The sequence below is a fragment of the Mus caroli genome, unplaced genomic scaffold (genome assembly GCF_978045245.1).
Source record: "Mus caroli unplaced genomic scaffold, Mus_caroli_1 scaffold_10, whole genome shotgun sequence".
Taxonomy (NCBI): Eukaryota; Metazoa; Chordata; class Mammalia; order Rodentia; family Muridae; genus Mus; species Mus caroli.
This window is the reverse complement of record NW_028227265.1, coordinates 3,825,913-3,840,320: the sequence shown is the minus strand read 5'-3', so window position 1 is coordinate 3,840,320 and position 14,408 is coordinate 3,825,913. Positions and strand designations below refer to the sequence as shown.

At 48.3% G+C, this 14,408-nt stretch overlaps 1 protein-coding gene across 3 annotated transcripts in view; it reads right to left on the bottom strand.

Moving 5' to 3' along the window:
- Sipa1l2 (signal induced proliferation associated 1 like 2) overlaps positions 1–14,408 on the bottom strand; it is a 151,363-nt gene that overhangs the window by 38,494 nt on the left and 98,461 nt on the right. For all 3 annotated transcript variants that reach the window (XM_085843514.1, XM_085843515.1, XM_029480755.2), the window contains 3 exons: positions 12,955–13,112; positions 11,361–11,937; positions 7,382–7,656 (listed from right to left, as the gene is read on the bottom strand). In XM_085843514.1, coding sequence (XP_085699640.1) covers positions 7,382–7,656; positions 11,361–11,937; positions 12,955–13,112 — 1,010 coding nt within the window. The remainder of the gene's footprint in view (positions 1–7,381; positions 7,657–11,360; positions 11,938–12,954; positions 13,113–14,408) is intronic.

Here is a 14,408-nt window from a genome sequence, read left to right as displayed (position 1 = left end):
TGTGTAAGTGAAACCTCTGTCAGGCAGACACACTTGTTCAGACAGCGCCAGGACACAGTGGCTTCCTTCCCACACAGAGGACCGAGTCACCATGCAGGAGCGCACTGCCAGCATTAGACACACCGTGAGCTTTCTTGTCAGTGAGAAGCTAAAACACGGTGGCGAAGGCCGTGGAAGTGATCACTAGTTTATCAGTACACCAATTTCCTCTTTGCTCCACAACACTCACAGATACCATCAACTTCAGGATTCAATTCCCAGCCTAGGTAGAGATCAATAGAAATCTAGCTTCTGGGTTAAAAATAAAGTTGATTTTAACATCTCCCCTCTCTCCAGTGGCTTCTCTGGCTGTAATCTCTTCACCACATAACCTGAGAGCAAACGCGTTGCAGGCCAGGGTCACCAATGATGCACTGGATAGAGTAGGAGCCTGCAGGGTCACCAATGACGCACTGGATAGAGTAGGAGCCTGCAGGGTCACCAATGATGCACTGGATAGAGTAGGAGCCTGCAGGGTCACCAGTGATGCACTGGATAGAGTAGGAGCCTGCAGGGTCACCAATGACACACTGGATAGAGTAGGAGCCTGCAGGGTCACCAGTGATGCACTGGATAGAGTAGGAGCCTGCAGGGTCACCAGTGATGCACTGGATAGAGTAGGAGCCTGCAGGGTCACCAATGACGCACTGGATAGAGTAGGAGCCTGCAGGGTCACCAATAACGCACTGGATAGAGTAGGAGCCTGCAGGGGGCTGAGGGTTGCTTGGACTGGAACTTTAGAGCACCCTATATTTTGGTGCTGTATCCTGAAAAGCAATACTGACCTCTGACCTCAGCACGAGGACTTTGGGATCGTTTCAGCCTGTACGGAGTGCCTGCTGACTCCCCTGCTCCCTAACACTGAGCTCCCATCTCCCACGTGTTTTTCCTCACTAGTGACAAAATACCCGAACAAAGCAATCCACAGAAGCTTCTGGGTTTGTCCCCCAGGTAACTCCACCTTCTGTCGAATTGACGATGTTAACATTACCCTATAGAAGACTTCTTGGCTCTACTGTGACCCCCACTTCCTAGCTTTGTACCATATCTAACAAAGAGGTAATGTCTACTGCCAATCATGGGTGACAAACACCCACACCCACTGCCCATGCACAGCATGACTTCAGAGATTCAGGAAGGCCTCTGTATCACCTTCACAGGCCTTCTTACAGCACCCCTTCTTCCTAGCAGAGTCTGTTTGCCCTCCATAATAAAAGCACTTGAAACAGAGTCATCTCTGGCCAAGCTGGACTCTTGGATCTGAAAGTAGGGTCCCATTATCCACAGCTTCTCTCAAGATGGCCATCCTGGACCAGTTAGGTGCTAGAGTCTCTTCTATTCCTAGTTAGACACTCAACACCCATCAAACTTCCACTGAAGAGTGAATTTGGACTTGGGCCTAAAATTCTCACCTGCTAGTATGTGATGTTGACAATTGCTTTAGACTCTGAAACTATCATAGCGGCAGAAAGCAGTCTAGACGGGATCATACAAACAGAAAGACTCTTGTCATGCCAGCAGAGCTCTGTGGACAGAAGTCTTCTGAAGGAAGCCTGCACTGGGCAGCAAGCGAGAAGCATAAAGAAGATGGATGTGGGGTACAGGCACATAAGAGCCACTGCCTCAGAATGCAGCACAGCACTTCACAGATAGGCAACCTTGCTTTCGCTTTCTACAAAACAGAGGAAACCGCAAAGGCCTTATAAAGTTCTTGACCATGAGTGTTTCTAAGTTTATAGGGTTCTGGGATTTACACACACACACACACACACACACACACACACACACACACACACACACTTTTTTCTTTTTCTTTTTTCCTGGAGGTTGGAGAGATGGCTCAGTGGTTAAAGATGCCTGCTGTGCAAACCTGGAGGTCTGAGTTTGAGCCCTGAAAGCCAAGTAAAGGTTTCAAAGCCAGCTCCACATGCACCCTATCATGTATGGCTACATCACACACACACACACACACACACACACACACACACACACACACGCACGCACACACACACATACACACACAAGCATACATAAATAAATATGAATTGAACAACTGTGTTGAGTTGTAGTAGCCGTGGCCTATGATCAGATATTTGATGGTGACACCTGACCACACCTTGGCATGGGTATTGTCACCACTTAGTTAATTGTTCACAGGTGCTCCTGGGAACCCAGTGCCTCACCTCATGCAGCACATATCACATATTCTGTGTGTCATGCGTGGTTGTGAGGGACCAAGGAAGTCACCATTTCTCAGAGTTTTCTCAGAAAACTCAAGAGCAGAAAGAAATGTTTTCTGCATTGTAACACTTGTAAGTTACACGGAGAAGGTTCCTGGTACCTACAGATAACGAAAGGTTATCTAAGAAGGGAGCACCTAGTTGTCCACCATCTAGGCCACAGGTAACCTGGCTGGCATGGGATGGCTGCCATGTTGCCCCTGCACTCCTGTTATTGAGCAGTAACAGCATCTATATAAAATGTAAGATGGAACTGGCCAACAGGAGGGTGATGGTCTTACAAACTGCTGCACAATCTTTGTTATCAGGGAAAGGGGTGCTGCTTCAGTTAACAAATCACTCACAAGAAAAACTGTGTAATAACACTGGGCAGACTAAAGGGATCCATCAGAGTAGAGACGAGGCTGACTTGTCAACAATGCAAGTGATCAGCAATTTCTGGCATTGAGTTGTTGGGAATTCTAGTGGAATGAATTGAACAAACCAACAGACAACTGCATGGAAGGACAAGTGAACAGAGAATTAAGGAATAAACAAATGGATGCCTGAGAGAGAGAGAGAATGAGTAAGTGATGAAAACACAAAACCCGGCAATGGCTTTGGGATTCCGGGCTCACCATGCTTAGAGCGCAGGTAATCACTGCACTGGCAGGCATGGCAGGACTGAGCATGTGTCAGGTGGCTGGGTGGCCGCTAGAGCTTCAAGTCCTGAACAGTTTCAACACTTCACACCAGGACTCATTAGAGGGTTGGTAAGACAGGAATAGATACAATAGCCATTTTATTATCTATACAAATAAAACAAATTAGAACTGTAATCTAAAATCTCATTTGAGTCCTCTCTGTCTCTCTCTGTCTCTCTGTCTCTGTCTGTCTGTCTCTCTCTCTCTCTCTCTCTCTCGTGCACACACACACAAGCTGTTAAAACAGAATTTTCTTCCTGTTTCTCATTTCCCATTCTTCCCTCTCCCTGTACTTCAGGGAGTCAGGCAACAGACAAAGGCATGGTGCACGAAGCTTTAATTTTATAGAACACTGTGAGAACAATCATTTTGGCTCCAGATAACCCATGGAAATCTCTGCTGCCCTGTGTCACATGGAAATGTGGACCCTTGTCAACAAAGCACAAAGAATCACAGGAGCCAGATGTACAGCCTGGAGTTTCATTTCCATTTTTATTGGACATATTTACTAAATTCGCAATGTGTGGCAAGTCATGCATGGCTCTGGAGAGTCATTACTTCTCAGACAGCAGCCTTTGAAGGATGCCTTTCCCCTAAAATGTCACTGACTGAATGAGAGGGTTAGGGGTGGGGCCTGATCTTTGGAAAACAGAAAAAGATCTTTAAAAAGAACAAAACCAAAACCCAACAACTTTGTGTGTGTAAATGTGGGTGGGTGGATGCATGTGTGCCACGGTGCCCATATGGAAGTCACAGAACAACCCCGGGTGTCTATTCTCACCGTCCACCTTGAAACTGGGGACGCTGATGCACAGCAGACTGGCAGGCCCTGAACTTCTGGGGCTTCCTAGCTCTGTCTTGCCAGAGGAACACTGGGCTTCCAACCTCCCAGGGCTGCTCTCCTGTGTGGGTAGGGATCTAAACTCAGGTCTGCATGCTTCCTGGCAAGCCCCGCACCTACTTAGTAATCTCAGTCAGAAAGACCTTAATCAGGCAGCCCAGGGAGTGGCAGCACTTCCGGCCCAGTAGCCAGAATGAGCCCATTCCTCAGCTCATTTCCATTTGAAGAGTCATCCCATGAAGCTCCCGGTTGCTCAGTCCTGATGCGCTAGAATTTACCCAAGGGTCCTAGCCCAACAGGAGATTCCTTCACGAGCTTCCCCCACCAACTCCATCAAGAAACCAAAAGTGGCCCTGGTTTCTTTCAACTGGGAGCAGGGTGGAGGCAGGCAGCTGGACTGTCCTTGAGGCTCAGAGCAGAAAGGACTTCAGAGCAGGCGTGGCTTTTGATTCACACAAACACACTAGCTCCACACAAGACTTCAGTCAACTCTGTAGTGAAGGGCGGAACCAGGCAGGCATCAATGACCTGAGGACAGCCAGAAGTGCCCATTAACCTGAAGGCCCCTCAGGCTGCAGGAGGAAGCAGATGGGTTCTCAATCAAATTATTTTCTCACAGATATCCCGTAAGACTATTACTGAGCTAATCTATCTATCTATCTATCTATCTATCTATCTATCTATCTATCTATCTATGAATGAAGCACTTTCCACAGCACTGAGGTAAGATTCCTTATAATTAGCTAGTTTTGCTGTGTCTGTCATCCTCATAGAACTTGCACAGAGGACCACTACATAGTAAAAAATGACACAGATGTGTGCACATGCACATAACTGCTCACTTAATTCCTTTCCTTCCTGACAGGCTCTAAGAGCCAATTTATGAAAGAAGATGGAGGTAATTTTCCACACCACAAATCAAATGTGATGTCAGAGCCTCAGGCAAATCCTGTATCCTTAACTCTAGGACCATGGAACCAATGTAAGCTGCCCTTAAAGAGAGTTTTCAGTTTTATTTAAAAGGTTTATTATTTATTGGTGTGCATGTGCATGCATACATAAGCTGGGAAAGCAGCTTGGTACTTGCCTAGCATTCCTGAGGTCTCTAGCAACATGCACACAGGAGCATGTGTGAGACACATATACGAACTCCCTCTTTCTAACATAACAGGGCCAACAGTACTACAGGGCCTGCCTGTGCTGGGACACGGCTGAGACACAGCTGGGACACCCAGAGCAGCACTTCCTGCATAGCTAAGAGCTGGTGTGACAGGGCTGCAGGCAGAGGACTTCTGACCACAGCACATACGATTCTCAGGGCCCATCCCCATCAGAAGTGAAAGTGAATCAGGAAGAATGAAAACCCTAACTTTAAAAAAGCTCAACCGAGAATCCTGCTTGATGTGTGCTGGGTTGATTCCTTCCCCAGAGGTGAGAACAGAGAGAGGGCGGGCGGCTGAGCACTGTAAAGGAGAGGACTGTGTGCTCCGGGAAGGACATCAACAAAGGCGAAGTCTCTGAATAAATATCCTGGCTATTTTCAATTGCACTTAAAACAAAGAATTAATTATAGGCAGATCCAGGCAGATAAGAAAGCCTCTTTGGTGGAAAAACATGCTCTTGAGGAAAAGACAGTAGCAAAAACATCCACTCTGTAGTTTTGTTTATTTGTTTTAGCTGAAAAACAATTCAATATTCCTTAGGAAATTCTATTCTTTGAAATCATGTGCTCAAAATACCAGGCATAATGAGAATGTTACTATTTTTATTATCTAACATTCTTAGAAGCTTCTAGAGTTTCTTAAAGAGCAACAGCAGAGCAAACCTGTATCAGGTCTGGAAACGTTTTCACTCAGCTCTGCAGCTGTCTTGTCTCCAGGAGAGACTGAAGACCTGGCCCTTGCTGACAGGGGAGACACACATCTGTATTCCCACCACAGATGCCCTTAAAAGTTGCTGTCAAAGACGTTCACTTACAGGACACATTAGCTTCTATTCTAGGAAGGCCGAGAGGAAGCTTTGCTCTTACTCAATTTGACTTTTGTTTTATGAAATAGTTTTTTATCTTCCATTGTGGCTTCTTTATCTTAAGTTTGGCTCTTGGGGTCCTGGGACAAGGCGGTAGGGTCTAATGGGCTGAGTCTGGCAATGTGAGGTTATGAGAAACTCCTTGTGAGGGCTTTACAGGAGTCCGGACCTTTAACACCAAGAAGGATTTCAGCTCTTGTTAAACCTTTATTTTATAAACCTATTGGCAAAAGTAGGAAACAGACTTTACAAACTCTGGCATCTTAGCCACCGAGACCAAGATGACACAGAACGGTTTGTTTTCTAAAAGATCCCCATTTAGGGATGAGCTCCCCAAAGGGGCAGCCATTAGAGCCACCTGTGGTTAATTAAGCTGATTTAATTAAAGTGAAAAACTCAGCCATGCTTCAAGTGTGTGGCAGCTGCATGCAGCTTGGGCATGGCACAGATGTGACCAGGCGTGTGCCCCTGTGAGGGAGGAGAAAGGACACCTTTGTGTCCTGAGTCCAGAAGGTAGATACAGCCAATGCACTGTCCTCATAAAAAAGTCCCCTTTGATATGACAGGAATTTGCTGGGGAAGAGTAGCGGGGAGGGGCCTGGGAGGGAAAACTGCAGCTGCGATGTAATATATGAGAGAAGAATAAATTAATTAAAAAGTGACAGAAACTTGAGCGAATTTAAAGCAATCGTCTTCCCCCCTCAACTGAAATGTAGAGCAAACACTAATTATGTTGGTAAGTTCTGAGTACTCTGAGGGATCAGGGTCCCTGTGGTGCAGATGTGAAAGGAACTTTAGGATGTCTTCCTTCCCCATGACCACACAGCAGGGCCCTGACCTCAACCTCCCGCATCCTCCTAGTAGGTAAACTCTGGGGCCTGCCTCATGACTAACCGGATGGAGACAGACGCAGCTGCATGGCCACCAGTGCCCACACACCTGTACTAAAAGAACCACACGAAAGTAAAACGTCAAGGTTTGAAACACACTATGACTCTCAGCAGTTCTTGCTGAGGATGCAGAGGTTGGACAGACCTAGTGGTGTCACCTTGAGGCTGAGTGCCACGACCATCTGTCTGCAGCAGGCAGACAGACAGACAGACCACTCCCACACCCATGCCTGTCCCTTCTTACTACCCGTGTGCAGATGCCCTGTTCCTGTTGGACACCTCTGAGGCTTCAGTGTGAGAACAGCATGGCCCCCCGAATCTGCCTACTGTCTCACATTGCTCCAGACAGGCCCTGCCTTGTTAGCTAATCATTCTGATTTGAGCTGTGCAGGCTGTGAAGGCTGTGCACACTCAGTCCCAATAGGCCAGGTGAGCCAAATGGACCCACCCCCTGGTCTTGGTGACTCAGTCTCACAGTCAATATCTGGTGTCACTCTTTAGCGCACCAATGGTGCATGCCACATGCTCATCTGAAACCCTTTAACTAGTGCACCAATGGCTCAGGTGGTCCACTGACAGCTCACCAGCTCTCTGAGGATCCTGCAGGCAGGTAGGAATGCTTCTGGTGACAGTGCACACTGCCCAGCCTCCTGGTCTTACCTGCGGGGAGAGCCATCCTCATGGGGCTGGATGATAACTACTTTCACAGTCACAGATGTCCGAAGTAGGTCAATCATCTGCTCGTGGGTCAGCGTGGCCACAGCCACCTTGCAGATCTCCACAAGCCGGCTCCCTTGGCGAAGGCCTGCCTTCCAGGCAAAGCCAAAAGGTTCCACATCGGCAACAATTCCTTCAAAGTTCACATGGAAGCCAAGCTGACCCAGCCCGTTTCGTCTCAGGGTCATTTCCACAGTCTCGCAGCCTCTTGTTACTATCTGAGGGGAGGGAAGCTGTTAGGCAGGTTTGATCTTTCTCCCTGGATACCACAGATGGGACCCCACTGGGGACCCACCTGCACATATCTAAGCAAGCCCCTCTCCCTCTTGGCTCTATCCTCAGCCACCCCTCTGTTCCTTCAAGTGACCTGGAAGGTATCTGAATCCAGAGTTCACCATGGTTGCCCTTGACAAAGAACAACAGAACCAAAGCTGGGTTTTACCATGGCTCACGTGGCAGGCTGCCTGGCTGGAGAAGCCGTGAGCTCTGCACGTTTTCTGCCAGTCCCTCCACTTCCTGTCACTAATAGGGCTCCAAAGCACTGAATTCCTCTCCTCTGGATGCAGTACAGCAAGAGAACAAAGGACACCACCTCGTTTTTCCCATCTCAGACTCCAAGGCTTTCTGGGTGTTTTTTTTTTTTTTGGGGGGGGGTTCAAGACAGGGTTTCTCTGTATAGCCCTGGCTGGTCTCAAACTCAGAAATCCGCCTGCCTCTGCCCCCCAAGTGCTGGGATTAAAGGCATGCGCTACCATTGCCAGGTTGGGTACTTGTATCTAACTCAGAACAGCAACACGTGGCCTGTGTTCAGGAAGGGCCCAGGAGAGACTGGACTGTGAGAAAAGCCATAACTGTCTCCCATGCACTGGCCTGAAGACTTCCTAATCTGTCCTACCTGGCCTCCTGGGAGTGACCACCTATGTCCATCTGGTCCCAAGGGCCCTTCTGATCAATGAGGGGCTTGCAGGTAGCAGAGGAGCCCTCTGTTCCTATAGCCACCCTTCCTTCTGTCACCTGTGCCCTGGAGGCTAAGGGATATCCCAGGAAGCTCCAATGACACTCCCCTCGAAGACTCGGAGTCTACACAGTATACCAAGAACTTGAGAGAGCCAGCTCAGTGGCTTGGTGCCACAAGTAAGGTAATTGGTCACTGTAACCCTTAGAGGCACTGATGGAATGTGGCTTGCAATGCCATGAAAGGAAAACATGGCTCATTAAACATCATTTGAAGATGATGACATCACTTTTTTTTGTGGGAAATTTCAAGTTGGGAGGTATCATCCCCCATCCCCAAAGCCCTGGGGGCAGTGTACAGGAGTTTCAGTTTAATAAACTCTCCCGTCCAGGAACCTGGCTCTGAACACACACATTCCTATTATTGAGCCCCGTGGCTGTGAGCGCAGCTGGGGAGTTGTGGCTTGCTCCCTGCATCAGCATCTGGCCTAGGTTTCCATGGTTACAAAAGTGCACACAGTGCCAGTTGGCTTCTCCCAGACCAGCATGAAGCTGGGGACTCAGCAGAAAGGGAGTGCTGGTGTCAGCCAGGAGGGAAGTTCCAAAAGGTTCAACTTTTCACTGATCTGAACTCATTCCCAACAGTTAAGCGAGCAATCTCTCGGTGCCAACCTCCACAGACACTTCCTCACCTCTTTTCCAACTTTGCTCTAAGCAGCCTTAACACAGTGGCATCTAAGATGCCTACGTCCTGGCAGATGAGAGAGAACGAAGCTGCTTCCTGAAATTTAATTGGAGAGACTGGCTAGGCAGCATCAGCTAGTGCTGCTCCTGACTTCCTCCTAATGTTACCCAAGTCATGGTCCCTGCTTCCAGACATCCCTGATGGCAGAGCAGGCTCTCTCGTCTCTCAAGTGCCCCATGTACTTATGCAGACATAATAACCCTGTGAAAACAGCATCTCCCATCCACATGCCTGCCATGATCTCCATGATTTGTGGGGCTCACTGGCCAGTGCAAATAGAGGGTCTTTATTCAAAGTCTATTAGGTTCAAGTGTGACAGGGGACCCTCCACCCAAGCATGGCCCTCTGAGGATGGCTTCCCAGGACTCTCAGATGGCACACCCAAGGTCCCTCTGGGAGTGAAGTCTCCTCCAGTATGCACAGCGTACACTTCTGGCTGTACTCTGTACCACATGCAACAGAGAGTAAGATCACCATCTACAAAAATGTGGGGTCTCTACCACCTCTAACTCGCTGGTCTTATATAGACATTGCCTGCAATGACTGTAACCACTCTAACACCAACAGATACTGGCTGATTCTACTCTCTCAAGCTAGCCTTGCAATAATAAACGAGACTCTCTGGGAAGAAAGGACAGGAAGTGTAATCTGCATCCCTTGTTAATGATGCTCAGTTGACTACGCAATACATCTCCTTGGGAGAGGATTTACCAGTGAGATGGTTTATGTCTGAAACGTGCTTTCTTCTTGTACTGTACCAAGCAACCCACACAGCAAACTATTGCTATTGTTCTAAAGCACACACAAAGAAAATCTGAATTTTGCTTTGTTAACATTGGGAACAAAAATGTGACTGTTTCCTATCTTAGGCACAATGCTGAGGTTTGGTGTTAAAAGTCACATTAAGGCATGGAGGCGCATACTTGTAATCCTAGCACCTGAGAGGCTGAGGCCAGAGGACCTCAAGTTTGAAGCTGGCCTGGAATATACTATAAGCTCCAGACAGCCTGGGTTACATGGAAAGACCCCATCTTTTAATCTGTGTGTGTGTGTTCATGCATGTGTGCACATGCGTGTGTGTACAGAGGACAGAGGTCAACCTGGGCGTCACTCCTCAGATGTCCACCTTGGCTTTGAGATAAGGTTTCTTTATTGCGATCTGAGGTTCTCAGACCAGGTGATGATGCTGGCTAGCAAGGATTCTCTCATCTTTGCCTGCCCAGTGTTGGGATTACAGGTATACAGCACCATGCCTGTTCCATGCGTGCTCAGGAGGAAATTGAGGTCTTCATGCTTGTACAGCAAGCTCATTGCTAACTGACTTACTGGCCTTGCCCGGCCCCAGACCTTAACGCTCCCCCTCTTTTCAGAAGTCTCTCTCTTTGACAGATGACTGTTTTCATTTCCTAACTTACTGTCTAATTTTGTAAAATATGAGATATTAGCATTACATTTAACTTTTTTTTTTTGGTTTTTCGAGACAGGGTTTCTCTGTGTAGCCCTGGCTGTCCTGGAACTCACTTTGTAGACCAGGCTGGCCTCGAACTCAGAAATCCGCCTGCCTCTGCCTCCCAAGTGCTGGGATTAAAGGTGTGTGCTACAACTGCCTGGCCTCACCTTTAACATTTTTAAATTAAAATATTTGCTATACAAACATGCAAAAGGGAGTAAAGAGGGCCCAGTCATTAGCAAATAGCAAATCTGTGTTTTTATGTGTGTGCAGTGCCCATCACACAAACTTACGAAATATTTTAAATTTTCTTCTGGTTTCTCTTCAACTATTACAGAAACCCTCAGCTTTCCTAGTCATGGGGTTGTGGGTGCTTCGCTAACTATGTTCGCTGACTCTTATTTACAAACAAAACAGTAGGCTGTGGACGGTCAGTCGGTGGGTCACTCAACTACCATGCAACTCGCACACCCTGGGTGTGATCTCCAGCACCATACAAAATGGGACATGGTAGACTACAGCTGTAATCCCAGCACTTATGAGGTGAAGGAGACAGGTGAATTACAAATTCGAGGTCACCATTGGCTACCTGATGAGTTCAAAACTGTCCTGGGCATACTATCTCAAAAAAATAAAAACAAAACCCAAAGAGAACCAGTCCTCTCTGGAATAGCAGCTTTTTCCCAAGCCCTGAGACTACAGTGGAGTTCCCTGTACAACCTGCTGGGCCTCTGAGGCTGAAGCACAGACAGTGGGAGACATGCCATACTTACTAGCAGTCGCTGCACTATTTCTCGGATGTCTTCAGAACGGTTATCCACGGAGGAGAGCAGGAGGCACTCTCCCCTTTCATAGAAGGCTTTGATGCTCACTAGCCCTGAAGTCCAGCCAATCACGTCCCTACAGGAACAGTTAAACACCACATTCTTGGAATCCTTCTCGATCAGCATGATGAACTCATTGGAGATCCCTAGGAGACACTCAATGTCCGCGGACTGGCCAAAGTCCCGTGCCACCACGTGCCACATGATGGCCCCGATGCTGAACAGGTGTGCATCCTTCCTCGGCTTCACCCGCTCTTTCTTCTTCGCCCCTAGCGTGATGAAGCTGAATTTTGCAGAAGTGTCCACTGTGGCGGTTGTGACAAAGTTCTCGGCTAAATCCTTCAAGTATTCTTGCCTTGTTCGGGTAGCCATGGCCCGGAATTTCTCTGACTTATGGGCCGCATTTTCTGCGTTGATCACTTTGGCTAAAAGGAAGTCCCGGAAGACAGCTGACTTTGGAAAAGTTACACCTTTGGGGATTGGGGGACCGAAGGGAGGGACATCCTTTGACCTGGAAACTCCAACACTGAGGAAGAAAATGACATGGGATGAGCTATGGCTCTCTCCTTTGAGGTGACACGTTCCCACACTGGCTGCACAAACCTGAAGACCAGAGTTCAGAGCCCCAGAAAGCGTATCAGTGAGCTCTGGGCTTCACTGTCCAAGGCAGAAGAGCCAAGGAGGAGGACTCCTGACATTAACCTTGGCCCTCCAAATGCATGCATGCATGCATGCATGCACACATGCAATGTGCACCTCCCCCCAACAGGTGTGTACCCATACATGCAAAGCATGCGCACACACACACACACACACACATGCTGAAGATGGAAAAGTTAAGAAAAAAAAATAAACTCCCATACACACAATACAAGTAGTAAGGCAGGGAGCACCCCTATCAGTGTACACAGAGCAGTCACTCATCCTAGTGTCCTCCTGAGATCCAGCCCCAGACAGAAGCGAGGTCTCAGAGCAGGCCTAACAAAGACAGTCTTGGGCTCTGAAGCACACTCAGGCCTTTAGTCATCAAAGCAAGTGTGGGCTCTGAGCCCCTGGGGCCCTGCCTGGGAGTCTCTAGGCTTTTGCTTGTGGCTTACTTCCCTGGTGGTGGTGGACGGGCCACACCGTCCTGCTGAGAGGCTGGTGTCAGCCATGGGCCCTGTTTAGTCTCTCAGGAAAGCAGAACATTGAACCCCACTCCCCTGAGCTGCCTGCCATGCACTTCTTTTCTCAAGGGAGGAAGGCAATTACTCCTTGCAAAAATATACTTAGCATGTTGAGGCTGGCTAGGAAATGTAGCTCTATGGTAGAGCATGTGGCTAGCATACACAAAGCCCTGGGTTTAATTCCCAGCACTACCAAAAATAAATAACAATTATTATCAGGCAGGCTATAGTGCCAGCACGTGAGAGGTTGAGTTCCTGGCTATTCAGCCTAGGCTATACAGTGGGAGAGGGAGGACGGTCTGAAGGAGGGAGAGAGGTTAGGTAGTTAGGAAGCTAGAAGAAAGGACAGCCACGTGAGAAGTGGGCTGCAGGCTCACCTGTAGCACACGTTTTCAGTGCAGGGGTTGTGCACCTTCACTATGACGAAGACATGCTGGAAGTGTGAACGAATGTTCTTGGGGGTGAAGGGGAGGGCGCCGGGCTCTTGGAAGACGATGGTGACGATGTCGTTCCCGATGTGCCTCTTCCTCAGAAGCTGTGAAGGAGAGGAACACTCAGAGTGACACAAAGCACCCTAATACATACAACCTGCTCCCCCAGCCGAGAAAGGAACAGAGACAAGCAGAGCCCTTCCTGGGTTCCAGTGGCCTTGGGCATATTGACAGCTGGGTGGGCCACAAGCAGAAGACCTCCAGGAAGAGAAAATCAACATCCAATGCCATCAGGGAGAGCCTGGTCCTAGGAGGGAAGTGGGCTACCCTGGGCTACATCCCCGCCTATCCCTTTTACATAGGAATCTGCTTCTATTTTCTCTCCTTTTATCCAGCTATTTCTTTCATCCTAAAATAGCACTCTAGTGATCAAAATGCTTTGTAAGATATGTTATAGTTTAAGCACTTCAACTTAGAGAGGAGACAGTTCGAGGAGGAGGAGTGGCCTACTGCACAGAGAGCCCTGGCTCAGACCACAGGCTCCCCGGCTAGTTTGCATTTCTGAAAAACAACTAACAACAACAACGACCACCACCAAAAAAAACCCCAAAAACCAAAACAGGAGGCTGACTCTGAGGGCAGCACAGGTCTTCAATCTAATTAACTGAAACTTGGCTTTTTGATGCAATCCACATTAATTAATGAATCCAGAATTCCATTACACTAGTAGCCAGAAAACCTAATCTTTTGTAATCTTGCAAAACTCAAAGTCCAGGGGAGATGCCAAGAGCTGCAATGTTCTAAATACACCTTTTCTCTGACAGCACTTCTGACTGAGACTGCTCCTCACTGCGAGCTCTTCCTGGACAGCTCTTGTTTGTGTGGAGTGAGGCCTTGGTACACCTCACCTGGACAACCCTCTCTGCTTGAAGTTTGGATCTGCAATGTCCCCCAAAAGCTCAGGCGGGAAAGCCTGGGCCCACACCGCAGCGTTCGCAGTGTTACTCTGGCAGGTCAGAGGCCTCAGGGCTCTCATCTGCAGTGGGGAGATCTCTGACGGGCTTCTTGTGGAAAGTACTATGGCGACGAGGAGCTGGGCCTGGCTGGGGTAGCACACCTCTGGGAAGTGCTTGGAGACACCTTGTGTTCAGCCCTGTCACCCAGATGCCAAGGAGGCACATAACTTTCCTCTGCTAGGTCCTTCTGCCTCACCACAGTAACCGGAAACAGTCAGGTGGCCATGGGCTGTAACATTTGGGAGCTGTGTGAAACAGTACATCTTTCCTCATTCACATTGATCTTCTCAGTGAGAAGTCTGTCAAAGCTGCATCTCTGCTCCACCCCCACACCTAGGTGCCCCTGTTCCCTATTGGTTGGTTCACATTCCTATATATGCACCT